This window comes from Neolamprologus brichardi, chromosome 1 (genome assembly GCF_056152115.1).
Source record: "Neolamprologus brichardi isolate AB-2024 chromosome 1, ASM5615211v1, whole genome shotgun sequence".
Classification (NCBI taxonomy): domain Eukaryota; kingdom Metazoa; phylum Chordata; class Actinopteri; order Cichliformes; family Cichlidae; genus Neolamprologus; species Neolamprologus brichardi.
This window is the reverse complement of record NC_142104.1, coordinates 18,026,469-18,042,079: the sequence shown is the minus strand read 5'-3', so window position 1 is coordinate 18,042,079 and position 15,611 is coordinate 18,026,469. Positions and strand designations below refer to the sequence as shown.

At 40.0% G+C, this 15,611-nt stretch overlaps 1 protein-coding gene across 5 annotated transcripts; it reads left to right on the top strand.

Moving 5' to 3' along the window:
* Positions 1 to 662: 662 nt before the first annotated feature.
* vrk3 (VRK serine/threonine kinase 3) lies at positions 663 to 14,829 on the top strand. Of its 5 annotated transcripts, none has more exons than XM_006780066.3 (17): positions 663 to 765; positions 3,725 to 3,936; positions 4,028 to 4,111; positions 4,712 to 4,765; positions 5,365 to 5,478; positions 5,575 to 5,724; positions 8,135 to 8,281; positions 9,204 to 9,247; positions 9,400 to 9,466; positions 10,200 to 10,284; positions 10,382 to 10,484; positions 11,635 to 11,727; positions 11,819 to 11,951; positions 12,405 to 12,522; positions 12,603 to 12,661; positions 12,746 to 12,882; positions 14,490 to 14,829. In XM_006780066.3, the coding sequence occupies exons 2-16, from the start codon at positions 3,726 to 3,728 to the stop codon at positions 12,880 to 12,882; spliced, it is 1,599 nt and encodes a 532-aa protein (XP_006780129.2). In that variant the 5' UTR covers positions 663 to 765; position 3,725; the 3' UTR covers positions 14,490 to 14,829. The 5 variants fall into 5 exon arrangements, with proteins under 5 accessions (XP_006780129.2, XP_006780127.2, XP_006780131.2 ...); XM_006780064.3 differs by having other exon boundaries at positions 4,028 to 4,120; XM_087838378.1 differs by lacking the exon at positions 663 to 765 and adding an exon at positions 1,192 to 1,314 and having other exon boundaries at positions 4,028 to 4,120.
* The last annotated feature ends 782 nt before the right edge of the window (positions 14,830 to 15,611 follow it).

The window sequence follows — 15,611 nt, the reverse complement described above, 5'->3', positions numbered from 1 at the left end:
CCTACCAAAATTACTCCAGGAGTGCATCAACAACTCATCCTAGAGGTCAAGAATGATCCCAGAACAACATCTAAAGAACTGTAGGCTTGTCTGGCCTCAGTTAAGTTCAGAGTTCATGATTCAACAAAAGAAAGAGAATGGACAAAAATGGCATCAATGGGAGAGTTAGAAGGGGAAAAATCATTGCTGACAAAAAAGAATACAAAAGCTCACATTTGGCAAAAAGATATTATGATGATCCCCAATATTTTATTTTTCACAGTCACATTTTTCAGAGGATCAAACAAATTTTAAACAAATAAAAAAAAACCTCAGGAAGGAAGCAAATAGTTTTTCATAGCACTGTAGCTATGAATCTAATTAAAGCTACCATGAAAACATTTTCAAACAATAAAAACTAAAGTGAAACGAAAAAATTCGCTCTGGAAAGTGAACTAACGGGAACAACTAAAATGAATAATAATGAAATAGACAAATTCTAAAATACAAAACTCTTATAATCTTGCTTTGTGCATCGAGAGGCTCTAAGGATTTAGAAGTGAAGTGAGAGTAAAAGCCAGGAGATGGCAGTAGTGCAGCATCTTTGGATGCAAGCTGCCGTTAAAAATGACAGAAGAAGAAAAAGAGCCGCGCTAAAAACTCGCTTTGTGGTTTTTAGCACAGCTGGTTGCAACTGTCCTGAAGTCCTGCAGAGGGCAGCATTGCGCCTGCGTAGCTCCACCTGTGAGATTGTCAATGCGGTGAAGAAGAAGCAGCAAAACAAAGGTACCAGACGTTTTAACTGTTTGTAGGTTTTTATTATATACGAACAAAACCAGGTGCAAAATTTTTAGACTTATTGTAAACAAAAGTTAATATCGGTGCTTTGGCGGCGCTTCCGCCCGAAAAGTTTTTAAAAGTTTTGCTTGACTTTTAGCTAGCTAACACGAATGTTTGGTACTCGGTCTTCATCTATTTTATATTTTCTAAGTAAGGAGTTCCTGTCGCGATAAGGACTGTAGTTTCCTTTACGCCCCGTTTAAACCTCTTCTTAACGGTTCCCTGGAAAAAGTTATGCAACACAGTCAGCCAGCAGGCAGAGCTTTGCTAAATGTGGAGCCACCTTTGATTCTGAAACACAGCCTGAAATCTCTTAATCAAGCTTTCTAGTAATTTCTTTAAGTAGTCTTCAGGAATAGCTTTCCAGGCTTCTTAAAGGACGTTCAAAGTTGCTCTTTGGATGTTAGCTGCTTTTTAGTCTGTTCTCTGTCAACATGATCCCACAGGCTTCAATAATGTCGAGATCCGGGCTCTGGGGAGGCCAATCCATGACTGGTAGTGTTGCACTGTGTGTGTTTTCTGTGCAGGTGTTTTTACTGTGTTGGCAGTGTGTTTGGGATCACTCTCAAACTCCCTGTTTCTCTTTCCTTAAGCATTGATTCTTGACAGCTAATGAAACCATTTCTGATTAAGCTTTTGTGAACAGTAGCTGGATCAATGTTTTGGAGATAAAGTATGTGAATTTCAGGAGCGGGACCACGCCTCCAAACACGCTCCTTCCGGTTCTTATCTATATGCGAGTCCCCCAGTTCTACAAGCTGTTCGTTTTCGTGCCAGGCCCGGGAGCTGCTGCCAGTACCCTTTGAGGCCTTCCCCAAATCGCAGCTCAGTTAATGTTTAAGCCATTCTTCATTCTTCTTTATCTATTAAAACGCTGTCAAACATAAAATGAGGATGTGGACTTAGCAAGTGAAATGACTTCATCATTCAGGGCCTTTTTCAAGTCTTTGCTGGATTTTCTTTTATCTGCTTCTTAAGAACACGACTTTCTCTTCTTGTCCTGTGACACTTGTTCTTTAGTCTTCTTCTTGTCCAGTTTCTTCATTTTTTAAGGGCACACTGTACATCCCACTGAGACATATCAAGTTTTCAGCTAATAGCTCTTTGAGGTTCACCTTGTTGTTGCAAAAATACTATTTTATGTCTGTTAAACTGTGTTATCTTTGACACTATTCATAGATTCATTTGCTTTAACATAGGTGCCCTTTTTGACGTTTGAACGATTTATATGTCAGTGTTAAATGGACTTAAAATGAGTGAAAAGGCAGCTAATGTCCAAAGAAAGACCTTTGGAAAGCCTGGAGAACTATTGCTCAACACCCCTGTGAAAGAATCAAGAGTATGCTTCCTTGGAACCACAATATAAAGAAATGAGGGGTGGTTCCAGACTTGCACAATAGTGTATCATTTTTGCATGTTTCACAGGTCAAAATTGGTCTTTATGTATCTTATATCGAGCACTGGTCCAGGCACTGCCTTTATCTTCTGTCTGAAATGAGATATTTAATTTCTCATTTCAACTTTGTTCTGGTGCTTCTCCCAAACATAAGTGTTGCTACATGTACATGAGCTGACTGTTTGATAAAGACCATGTCTTCCATAAAAAGTCAACAGTGTTAAAAAAAAAAAAAAAAAAGGTCAGAAACTCAACATTTAGCACAGTCTAAATCTCGAGTTTTTATTTTTTTCTGAGAGGGATTTCTTGAATGTGATTGTACCTCATTATTTGTAGCTTTGTTTCGGTTAAAGAGTATCTATAGTTCTAACAGCATTTATATGATTGAAGTATAAAAGATGCTGTCTAAATTGGGATCTTTACCTCTAAATTAATTGTTCTCTTAAAAAAAATATGTCTAGAATTTTCAATAAATAATCTTTTAGGTACTGTTTGTAAATTAATTTTTATGAGTTTTAAATCTTTCAAATTTAACTAAGGCTGTCAACAGAGTGTGAGGAGACAACTACTATGGCTTTACGTCCAAACCATCTCTATACTGTATGGTGAGATAACTGAAGTTGAAATTGGGCCAAGCTATACTTTCATATAACACCAGTTTGTACCACCAGGTGATATAGTGGGTCACCACAAGGTTTTTTTTAACCATGCAAGTAATCAGTAATATGCTGGCTCCATCCATGAGCCAGAGAGTTGGTGGAGGTGCATAGTGAAGATCAGAGCGAGATTCTTTGTGGATCTACAGATCCATGAAGGAAGTCAGTCAGAAGTAGAAGTAACAGATGGTTTCAAGGTGGGAGTTAGATTACTTCAAGGATTGGCTCTGAGCCTCTTCTTGTTTGCAGTGGTGATAGACAGAACTATGTTTGCAGACAACATTGAGCTCTATAGGGAGGGAGGAGTGAAGGTGGAGGCGATCCTGGAGAGAGAAGAATGAATCATCTCAGGACACCTGCTGATAAAATGCTGCAGAGGGAACAATGCTGCAAAAACTACCATTAAGAAAGTGGATGGATGTTTTTTTGTTTTTGTTTTTTTTCCCTCATACGTAAAGCTTAAAATCTCATGTAGTCTTTGCACTCACTAAAGCTGTCCATTTTTGCAGAGGGATATATTAACATTCATAGCCTGGTTTATATAATATTACCTCTGCACTGATAAAAAGAAATATCCAGAATCCTCTCAGTAAACTCATGTTTACTTTGGGAATAGAATTGTGAACTTGACTTTATTTTCTGAAAACTTTTTTGTGACACTTGCAAAGCTTTTGTGAACACTGATGTGGCTAAAAACTGTACTACGAATTCATTTCTAACAGATTTACCAGCCAACAACTGTCAGATTGTTTGTGTGTAGTTTCCTGATCCACACGATAAACCTCGGACAGACACACAACGTGGCTGGAGCAGACGATTGATGTATAATCATGATTTATCCTCACTCTTGCAGAATGCCTTTCCATTTCTGCCCCCAGTGTGGGACGAAGTTACAGCCTGAATTCAGATTCTGTCCTTCATGTGGGGAGAAACTTCCCGGTCCTGAAAGTCCATTTCAATCTGAATCTGTGAACTCAAGTTTCTCCTCGCCTCTGAGAAATGCAGCAGCAACATCTGTAGTTAATCCAAGCCCCACTCCAAGCACGAGCTGTGAACTCAGTACAGGTGAATACAGGTGGCAGTATGTCTTCAAATAAATACTTAAAATACCAAGTAATTTAGCTTTAACAATGTAACAATCTCTCTCTGTGTCCAGCCCAGGGATTTGACACTTTAAGTTCGTTAACACCACGTCCTGCACTGCGAAGGACTCGCAACACCTTTTGCCTGGACAAAGAAGGTAAAGAAGGTAAAGGAGATCATACAGGTTATCCTGTTAAGAGGTCAGTTATAATGAGGTATGAAAACAGCATGAGTAAATTCAGCTGGAGCAGGGATGTCAAACCAAAGGGTTCAGCTCCCTGAAGTTGTTTAGTTCTAAAAACTCCACCTTTTGTAGTCTCACTGTGATTCCAGCTGGGGCCTTTCTTTGTGGAATTCGTGCACTGGTGGGTCTGAAGACCTCGAAGTGTATAGAACAAACTTATAGTTAAAGTGCTTTGTAAATGTGAGTACATTACATTACACTGAAAGGCCATGAGAGGCTCTTCTGGCCTTTAGAGTGAATTAAAAATCACTTGGCTGATGGATGGCCCTGGAGTTTGGAATCAGGCTGGTAGATCAATGGTGCAAGAAAGCTGTCCTTAGTATACATTCAAGTACAGTGGCTTACATGTGGCTTATGATCTAAACCATGTGTTTTATTCATGCTGTAAAATACTTGAATTCTGGATCGATGACTTCATGAATGTCTGTTTTGTATGTTGTTGAGTTTGTTTGTTTTTTTAAGATTTTGAAAATCTGTTGGGTTTTTTTGGCCTTTTCTGGCTTTATTGAATAGGAACAGTGAGGAGTGACAGGAAAGCAGAGGGAGAGAGAGAGAAGAAGACATGCGGCAAGTAATTTCGGATTCAAACACTGGCCGGCCGCTCTTAGCTATACGCCATGTTGTTGCCTGCTCACCCCAGTGAGCTAAACCGGATCCCCATGTCTGATGTTTTAGTGACGGAGATAAATACGAACCCTTCATTGATATTTTGAGGGTTCACTTGTTCCCTGTACCTCTGTGCAACAAAAAAAAGTCTTTCTTTTACATTTCTGTTATCAGCGTGTCGTATCTCACACCTCTGGAAGTCAGCTAAACCCCGATCCGGTTCCTTGTGGCTTCATAGATGTGATGTCATTTCTCACAGTCAAAGGAAGCTTTATTCCTTTTTTTCCCCCCAAAGTGGAATTTTTTATTGATTACTTTAACTCTTTACTCACTGTGCCTATAGATTACTCCACTTATTTTGTTCATGTTTGTAATTATATTTGTCCCCCAGTTATTTATTACCTCTAAGTATATGTTATTATGCTTATTTGGATGCATAATCTTGTAGCTTATATTTTTTATGTTTGTCCAGACTGCTTTGTCTGGACAAACTAGTCAAATTAGTCATAATCAATCACAATCAGTTGAAGCCCTGAACCAGAAGTACTTTGCTTCCACAGATAATGACGCTGGGTTGCAGGAATCTCCACCAAAGAAGAACACGGTCACCTTTAAACTCGACACTGGGGCGCAGCCAATCGTAGATTCTCCTGTTGCAAAATCTCCTCGATCTGGTGAGCAGAAGCACTGATTTATCTGCCCGTTCCTGCAGTTCTTTTATGAAATCTCCATTACCTCTCCTCTTTGCTTTGTTAACTGTTGCTGTGTAGTGCGAAGGAAAGGGAAACTCTGCAGTCCTTTGAAAAAGCAGGAAGAAGAAGAAAAGAAGCCGTCTGCAAAAACAGGCTTGATAGAGGGGAAATCAGCAGTAGATGGAGCTTCACCTGTTTCCTCACCAAACTCCAAGTCTCCTGCAAAAGGTGAGCTACACCTTGAATGATGTAACAGGAGCATGTTACACACATCAGGGCTCTAGAGTGTGACCAATTTGGTCGCAAATGCGACCAAATTTTTCAGTGGTGCGACTAAAAAAAAATATTTGGTTGCACCTGTGCGACCAACTGTTCGGGTAGCAAAAAAAAAAAAAATAAAAAATCTGCAACCTTCCCTGTGGTCAACAACAGACACACATTATGCCCCTATCGTGGACTAAACCAATTAGAGATAGTAAGGGGCGGGACCTCTCTGATTGGCCGTGGTCCAGTTGAAAGTGCAGGTGGAAGTGGGAGGTGAGTAGCTTGAATAAAGCGATATTAATTCATTAAATCCTGAATCAACTTTTAAATATAACTGTGTTTTGCCAGAAACGCCAGATTCTCAGATTAAAGCTCACAAAACCATTTCAACAACAACCAAACAGCAAATGAGAGCAGGTACACGGATTCCACACAAAGACGTAAACACAGAACGGACCCAACGCATCAGAATCAACTTTGTCTTTCTCGGCTTTCTCACCCGACGGCCCGTACACGGACACGCTGTCGGAGCTTAGCGATTCTGATGCGTCCGGTCCACGCTGTGATTACGTCTTTTTGCGCTGATTCTGAGCTGCAGGTTTTGTCTCTCTCCAACCAAAATTCACCGAGCCAGCAGCAAAAGAAGCAGCAAACTGCGTTTCACATTTGATCAATGTCGTCATGAATTTTGCTGTTTTGCTTCCACGACTATTAAAATCACACTTCATGCACAGCTAGCTCTCTCTCTATCTCTCTCTGTACTTCAAGAACAGTTTCCCATCTCCAATCTCTGTTTTCTGTATTATTCATTCACTTATTACCCACCAGTCTACCGTTGTTTACAGCGCTGTCGGCTGTCGTCTTTTTCTTTTCTTTTTCTTTTTTTCACTTAAATGACCTCGGACAAGAAAGCCTATTTTTTTCTGTTGTTCAATACTGAAGAAATTTAAACTTTATATGCAGAACAGTGTAGAATATTTTTAAGGTTATCTGCTATAAAAAGCCAGACCAGGAAAATCTCCTTCATGTTTTTCTGTGTTTTATTCTCAGTTACTTTCACACAAAGGCATCTGCTGTGATGTTCACAATTCTGATGAACTCAGTACTGATAAATGATCAGAATTATAATATTTCTGACTGTCTGAGGCTAAGTTGAATCGAATCGGGACTTTGAAAACCGGAATCGAATGGATTATAGAAATCAGTGATGATACCCAGCCCTAGTGAGCAGCCTAGGCACGACAGAAGTGGATGTAGCTGTAATAGGAAAAGAACTATTGCTAACTTTTCTGTTAAGTTAAGGCCTGATCCTTCTGAAATTCATAGCCAGTGCTCTGACATGGTGTCATCAATCTTTGAATGCTGAAAAAGCACAGTGTATCCAGAAAACACAGATACACTGATAGGTTTGTATAAACATCAAAAAAATTTTAATGATCGGGAGCTTTATTGTTGTTCTGGCGTCGTTACAATCACCACGTTTACTGCAGTTTCATTGCTGTAACAAGAGAAATCATTCATTTCTCTTAGAATATCTATTCAATTAATAATTTAATTACATTACTTAGGCTTTTCAGAGTTACCTTTTTAAATTTAACCACTTCTTTTACAGAAGTGGTATAGTTCACTTATATACCAGAAAATCTCATGGGGGGCCCCAATCTTAAATCCAATCAAAAACAAGGGAAGATGATGTTTTTCCTTGAAAATGTAATTAAAAAAACATAAACAACACAGGCTGTTGTTTATAAATTCCTAATGCTCATCAGTCATGTGGAAAGCTTTTAAGGAGAACGTGTGACAAACCTGCCACTCGGACACAAACTTCAATACAAGAACATTACATGTAGTTAAGACTAAGGAGTAAAGTCACAAACTAACCACCTGTTAATGGATCTAATTCACTTTTATATAAATATTTAAATGCTTTCTGAGCGTACATACATGTGAGTAATTTCAAACTGAATTTGTGTTTCTGTGGCACACCTGCTGTACCTTTGCAGCCCACACTTTAGTAATCACTGTTATAAACAGAATTCACATAAACCTTCTGATACACGAGAGGCAGATAGTAATAATAAAAACTAAACCCGAAGCTTCTCAGCGTGGACTAGTTTCAGCTTAGTAAAATAAATTTATCAATAAATTAAACTTAAGTTAAATTAAAATCAGTAAAAAGAAATAGTCGTCTTTCTTTCTTTCATTTCTTCTAGTGTGCAGAAATTTTTTACAAATTCTTTGTGCAAAAAGATTTTGTTGACTCAATCACAGCACAGCATACTTTAGGTGTGTAATTTTGTGTGTGTGTGTGTGTGGGGGGGGGGGGGGGGTATTCCTGCACTAATTAATTTGAAGTGTTGTCATTAATTTGCAGCAACTGGAAAAAATAAAGGCAGGAAGGCAAAGCATGCATCCTCTGTGGAACCGCTGCCTGAAGGTGAGGAGGTGACCGACACGACCGGCAAGAAGTGGAAGCTGATCAGGCAGCTCAGTCAGAGCGCAACCGAGCTGCTCTACGAAGGTAGGACTGGTCACAAGACATAAGGGGAAGAAATGAAAACAAAGACAAATGTACAATTGAAGAGTTTGACTCACGTGAAATAGTCGTGGTGATCGCTGACGTCCTGTGTCCCACTGAGCAAACTCAATATGAACAGCTGGCAGAAAACGTGTTTGAGGGAAGTCTAGTTGAGTTGTTGCAGCAGAAGTTTCTGTGATGCATCGACCAGCTGTTATCGTCACTGAGAAGGAATATGGCCGCTGTCCCCAGAGTGTAACTATAAGCACACGTCTTTAAAAGGACTCACTCAGTGCAGCGTGTTCGGTGATGTTCTGGCATCCAAATCAGCCTGGGTGTGCTGAAGGAGCTCGGTGTGGTTTCTCATGGGAAGAAACCGATGATGAGCAGGGAAGGGCTGATCGGCTCTGAGCACAGCTCGAGTGGTCTGTAGTCCCATAGTGAAACCCCTCACATGTTTATCAAAGAACCAGGGATTACGTTAAGTAACCCAACATCGCTGGCAGATGATAGTCCATGGATTTGAGATTGCATTTCAGCAAATTCTCTACATGCAGATTTTTTTTATTAGAGTACAACCAAAGCTGGAGTGATTTACAAAAATCATGCCCCTCATCAAGGTTTTTAACCTTTAAAGTGGTTGGTGGTGGTAGTACTGGATGTACTATAAACTACAGCACACCACAAATAGGGAAACATAATAACTGCAGCCCACATTTAATGCAATAAGTCAAGTCTATATTATATCTGTTTGAGTCCAGTAAACTTTATTAAAGCAAAAAGAGGACTAATCCAGTGTAGCTGGTCAACACTGCATTGCACTCCAGCAGGATAAACCAGTTGACTATTTATTGACTTAGAAAAGATAAATATTAATAGAACATTTTATGATCACAGATGAATAAAGCGGTTTTTCTCTCTTCAGTTTCTCGGCCAAGCTCAAAGGAGTTGAATCACACCCTCAAACTGGTGAGTACAAACGGTAGATAAATGTATCTGCTTTTCAATTTATTTACCAATAATCCGTTGAATTGCTCTCTACTTTGTTGTAATGCTTCTTCTGCTCCTGAGTTTCCCTGTGCCAAAAAAAATCAAAGTTATATTTTGTTTTTCACTTTTAGGGAGCTAAAGATGGAAGAATCTTCAATGAACAGAACTTTCTGCAGAGAGCTGCTAAACCGGCATCTGGTGAGGATTTATTGTGCTTGTCTGTCACGTTTAGAAGCCCATAATTACCAGAATTAGCTCCCAAAGCTGACTTTATTCTGATTTCAATAAAGACAGAGGATAAGGTGACTGTTTCTATCACCTACGGAGGGTTAGGATGTTTTGTCTGTGCACAGGACATTCACTTTGATACAAAGGATGTAAATTAACAGGTGACTCAAAACTAAATTCTCAAAGGCGACAAATGAGTCAGAGAAAGAAACACTAACAGCTGAGGCATGAAGCTGTAATACATCTGTTTGACTTGATAGGCATCAGAGGAGCATTGTTGTGTCTTTAACCCTCATCACAGCACAGCAACTTCACCCTTTGGCCTGTGGACTCCTGTTTTAAAACCTTGATTTGACGATTTCTGTCATCACATTCTCAGTTTTATTAAACCAGACGGCGAGGGCCGCAATCTCTAACAGGGGCCGTGAATTACAGATTGACCATCATGTGATATTCAAAGCTTTTAAGCTGTTGATTTAGTGATGAACTCTTGAGGGAGGTGTATTCAATGATAAGGGTCATTTTCTCATAGATGTTTGTTTTGTAGCCAGAAGAGTCGCCCTCTGCTGGCTGTGAGAAAGAATGTAGATTGAAAACTTTTCTGAACTGACTTTTCAGACTCTGAAGGCAGTGCATCTGTACATATACACAGTGTTTTCTGCCTGTGTGATGATTTTCCTACTAAGACTTGTTTTCTCTGTAGTGGAAAAGTGGGTCAAGCAAAACAAGCTGGATTTCCTGGGGATTCCTTCCTGCGTTGGCTTTGGTCTCCATACAGACTCGTACAGGTGTGAGCTCTACCTGCACATACAAAACATATGAAAGCATTTTACTTTGACCTGTAAATCTGTTTCCATTAATTTCATTTTATTTTCGTTTCTGTAGGTTTCTAATTTTTCCCAGCATTGGCGAGTCGCTCCAGTCCATCATTGAGAAAGAAAATCAGCCTCTGTCTGAGGAAGTTGTTCTTCAGCTGGCCTATAGAATAGTTGGTGTTTTCGAATTGTCTAGTCACACAAATACTCTAGAAGTGGACCTTTTGTACTTTTTCCTCTTCTTAATAATGCTTATTTATCTCTTACTGGACTTTTGTGTAGACACAGTCTGAAACGAGCTGCTTTAGCTCCTCTTCCTTTAACCTTCCTCTGTTCAGTTCAATTTTATTTTATTTATAAAGCACCAAATCACAACAACGGTCACCTCAAGGCGCTTTATATTGTAAGGTAGAACTTACAATAATACATACAGAGAAAAACCCAACAATCATTTGACTCCCTATGAGCCAAGCACTTTGGCAACAGTGAGAAGGAAAAACTCCCTTTTAACAGGAAGAAACCTCCGGCAGAACCAGGCTCAGCGAGGTGTGTGCGTGCGTGTGTGTGTGTGCGTGCGTGCGTGTGTGTGCGTGCGTGCGCTATGTATGATTTTTAGCCATAAAGATATTTCCTAGCATTGCATTTGTTGATTTCTACTACACGCTTTTTCATATTTAACAGAAATATGTATCCAATTATGTAATTTTCCACTTCTGTTCACTAAACTGTGATGTTTTGCACTAACAGAGGTAGAGCAGCGACATTTAAAACTGCAGAAACTCCATGCACAAAGTAACGATGAAGAGCTTTCACATTGTGTGAGGTAGATGAAGGAAACTGTATACGAATGATAAACATACAGAGCCATTAAAAAAAATCTGTGTAAAATATAATGAGGTCATAAATAATCCCACTTGGTCATTTTAATCAATAGCTGAGCGTCACTCTGAAGTAAAAAAAAAACAAAACACACACACAAAAAAAGCTCCTGCTCCACTCCTGAGGCCCACTTCTTTAAGCCAGCTGGTTTCTGATTGGCTGACCTTCACAAATGGAAGGCTTGGACAGCAAGTGGGTGGGGCTTCTGTGCTCACAGCTGGAGTTGTGTGTCTGAGAAGAACTGGAAAGCACAGTGATTACTTTTCTTTGTGCTGACCTGTTTATGTGTGCCCATCGTTCCCATTTCACAGGCGCTAGAGACAAAACTCTAATGGTTTTGGAAAGATGAGTTATTATTTTAATTTTAGAGCCAGAATGACAAAATAAATCCATTAGGCCTGGGCGATAAAGCGTTAAGAGACTAACTTTTCTTTTCCCTTGCAGTTAGATGTGCTGCACTACATCCATTCAAACGAATACGTTCATGCAGATATCAGTGCCGAGAACGTGTACATAAAACAAGGACAGAGGTCACAGGTGAGATATGCTCTGAGCTTCAAACTGCACTACTCTGTCCTGAAGTGTGTGTAACCAGGCTGCTTCTGTGTGTGTGTGTTTGTGTGTCTAGGTGTACCTTGTAGGATACTGCCATGCCTTCAGGTACGGTCCAGGAGGAAAGCATGTGGAGTACCGTGAAGCCAGCCGAACGCCACACGAGGGCACCGTCCAGTTCATCAGCCTGGATGCGCATAAAGGAGCAGGTGTGTTGCCCCTGTGGTCCACTGAGCCATCTGTAGTCTGTCAGTGTCACTAAATCATACTTCATCGTGTAAGCTGCTGTAAACCAGAGCGCTCTGATCACGCTCCATCTGGCCAAACACTGGCTTCACATCTGCTTCTCCTTCTTCTTTCGGCTGCTCGTGCCACAGCGGATCATCTACCATCCTCCTCCGTCACACCAACCATTTGCGTCACTACATCCATCCTTCTCTGTGGCTTTCCTTTTTTCTTTCTGCCTGGCAACATCCATGGCTTCACATTAGTATGATTTTATTTTCACATGTGAAGCTGTTTTTTGTTTTTACAGTTTTTACAGTTTTTGAAGTTAAAAGGCACAAATTTCACTCGTGGAAAAACGAGATGTTTTTGTAAACCTGAGGTCTGTTTTTTTTTTTTTTTTTTTTAAACTGATTTTTGTCATCACACTCTTTCAGCTCCATCTCGCCGCAGCGACCTGCAGTCTTTGGGTTACTGCATGCTGCACTGGCACACTGGATTGCTGCCGTGGACCGAGCTCACTCAACCACAGCAGATAGCCACCGAGAAACAGAGGTAAGAGAGAGATAATCTGTCATTTTTGTGTAATTTTAACCTTCTGTGTGAAACAAAATGCAAATAACACATGGCTGTAGGTACATGGAGGATGTTCCTGCACTTCTGAGCCAGTGCTTTGGGAGGAGGAGTGTTTCCAGTGAGTTCCAGTGTTTCTTCTGTATCATATACCACATTTTCCCGCATTTTCTTTGGTGATATCTTTCTGTTTTTTGTGCTGCAGGAGCATTTCAAACGTACCTGACTGCAGTGATGGCTCTGCAGTACTCCGAGCAGCCCGATTACTCAGCGCTGAAGGCTGTACTCAGCGACGCTTTAGTGCAGCTGGGGGCATCGGTGGAGGAGCCCCTCAATTTATAGGTGAGGACACACCCGCCTTTACTGAAACTCAGAAATAAAGATGTTTACATGCACCTGAGGCAAGTTCAACATACCCAGAATAGCTTTTCTTTACCTGATGTCAGCAGTCAGCTCATTTACCTGCCTTCTGAATAAAAGGTCAATGAGGCTCAGGTATTGTGTTTTAGGAACGTATTTTAAAAAAGTTGCTTTAAAAGTAAAAAGTTTAAACATATTCTCCAAGATCTTAATATTTCTCATTGATGCTCATCACATAGACCCTCTTTGTATCTGCACACAGACGGTGGTGCTGTTTTTAGACAGCTGATTGGTCACTGGGAGGTTGATTCATATTTGTTTATCTCTTAACAGATATAACAGCATAAGTTACCATGGTGATACCCCAGTAAGACTTGAAAAATCTTTGTAAAACTAAAATTTTCAGATAAGAAAAGGAAGAAACTGAGATTCTGGGTTCATTGATTCTCAGTTTCTCACAGGATAAATTTTTTTTTAATGAATAGATCTGAGCAATCAGGTCACTGCATTTGGCAACAAGTGCAATCATAGCTCAAAATGTGTGCCAGTACTTAATAAACAGTGATATAGAAATAGTAAGATAACACTATTTTACCTCAGACACAGCTGGACGCTGCTTCTGGTCAGTCGGACTCTGAAATGATTTCTCAGCCTTCTCAGATGTGGCTCCAGCTCTGCTGACAAGAGCTGAAACTGGCCCACTGACATCCTGAAATATGTACGAAAGCTGCTATGATACAGCTTCTAGTGCTGGATCAAACCATGAAATTCTCCCTGCTGCTGCCTTCTTCTGAGAATCGGATGAACCCAGAATCTCAGTTTCTTCCATCAGGACCAGCTCATCATCGCTTCATGTCGACTTCATTCTCTTTAGATTTAGTTTTTCTGAGGGTAAACCTTTTGTAAAAACCCTTTCAGTGTCTATACACGTTACATGACAAGTTCAGATCCAAAAGATTTTGAATTTTGTGTTGTTTATTTTTTTCCTCAGTGGGTAAAGACCTCAAGGCTAAAGACCCCTTGCTCAGCCTCAAGGCCTGTATCATAGTACAGGACTGTTCTTTGCAATCAGATATTAAAAAGTATTATTTATACACTGACATCATTATGAATTACATCTTTTGGAGACATTATGTTTATTATTTACAGCACAGGATGCAAAGCTAGAGGTGGCAGATGAACATGAGGTAAAGATGCTTCGTTGGACGTGACTGAGATGTTGGGGATTAGAAATGACTTCATCAGCTCAGGGACAGCTCTGAGTTAGTGAAGCGGAGGGTTGGTTTTGGGTGTTAGGAATAGGGTAAGATGGAGGTAGATGATCTGCTGTGGTGACCCTCAGTCAAAAGAAGACATACAATCTTCAGATACAGCTGCCACCATTTATATGAAAGGGCCCTTTATCTATGTAGCCAAACAGGCAAAATCCAAGCAAACTGAATGCAAACAGGGATTATTACTGTGATCAGATGAGATTATCAGAGATTTAATTAAACCAAACTGAAATGTTAAAACTGACATCAACCTGACAGCGATGATGCATATGTATCAAACCCTTTGAGTCTGACTAATCTTTGTTTTATTTTCAGAGAGATCGCACAAAAGAGACGACACTGGAAGATCCTGGAGTTTTCTTATTTTAAAGTCGTGTTTAAAAGCTGATGCTTTATTGCACTGAAAGTCATTGTTATTACAGTTTGTGTGTGTGGGGGGGGGGGGGTTTATCATCTTTATGGACCTGTTGAGGTTTCTGTGGTTTTCAGCCTCACAAAGAAATACAAATTTTAAATTCCTAAAGCACTGATTTTTATATTTTGTGTGTTGCAGTGTTATTAGGTAGTTAGATTTAACACGGTGGTTTTTATAACAGATGTTTTTTTCTGTTGACTTATCCCGCTGAACATTTCAACAAATAAAATATTGACATTTCTTACAGTGACTCAGCGAGCTTTGATATTTAGTTTCTGATAAGAATACATCGTCTAGTTATTGCTACCTGTTGTTCTTTTTTTTCAAGCTCCAGATTTTTGTCCCTGAATTTTGGGAGAGTAGCTTTGCATGACTCAGAGTTAAAAAAATAATCTTTATTTATCTTTTACCAGACCTTTGTGCACATCTCACCCATTTTTCCTCTTTATACTTTACCTCCACGCTTCTGATTGGTTGTAGCTCACAAACAGAAGGCTGAGAAAAGCTGAGGCTGTTGGCTCACAGGAATTACACAAACACACACTGACCTCTTTATTTGAGACTTTTGCCAAGCTTAACCCTCACACAACCCAACAGTTTTAGTAACCATAACCAGTCTCTGTCAAATGAGCCGTTTTCATCACCACTGAGGGCATCGAGTTTCTGCCTTGAGACTTCTGTGTCAGTTAATAATGTTGCTCTGTGTTTGAAGAGAGCAGACAGGGAATAATTTACAATCAAATTAAAACCCGAGTGTAAGAAAAATGTGTCAAGTGGAGATGGTCAGCAATAATACTTGGTCAGTCTGCAGTGTTTAAATCAGTGGGTATTAACGGCTCAAAGTGTGCCAAGAGCACATCTCCCACACCTTTTATACCACCAACAGTCTGAACTGTTGACTCGTCAGACCAGACAAAGTTTTTCCAACCTTCTACTGTCCAGTTTTGGTGAGCCTGTGTGATCTTCTGCTTTAAGGTTCAGTGTGGTGTTCAAAAAGGAATTTTCACCCTTTGGTTATTTTC

Coding starts and splice junctions, on each gene's coding strand:
- vrk3 (XM_006780064.3), top strand. CDS start 3,726: ATGCCTTTCCATTTCTGCCCCCAGTGTGGGACGAAGTTACAGCCTGAA. Junction 5,479..5,574: donor TGCAAAATCTCCTCGATCTG/GTGAGCAGAAGC, acceptor GTTGCTGTGTAG/TGCGAAGGAAAGGGAAACTC. Junction 11,728..11,818: donor AACAAGGACAGAGGTCACAG/GTGAGATATGCT, acceptor TTGTGTGTCTAG/GTGTACCTTGTAGGATACTG.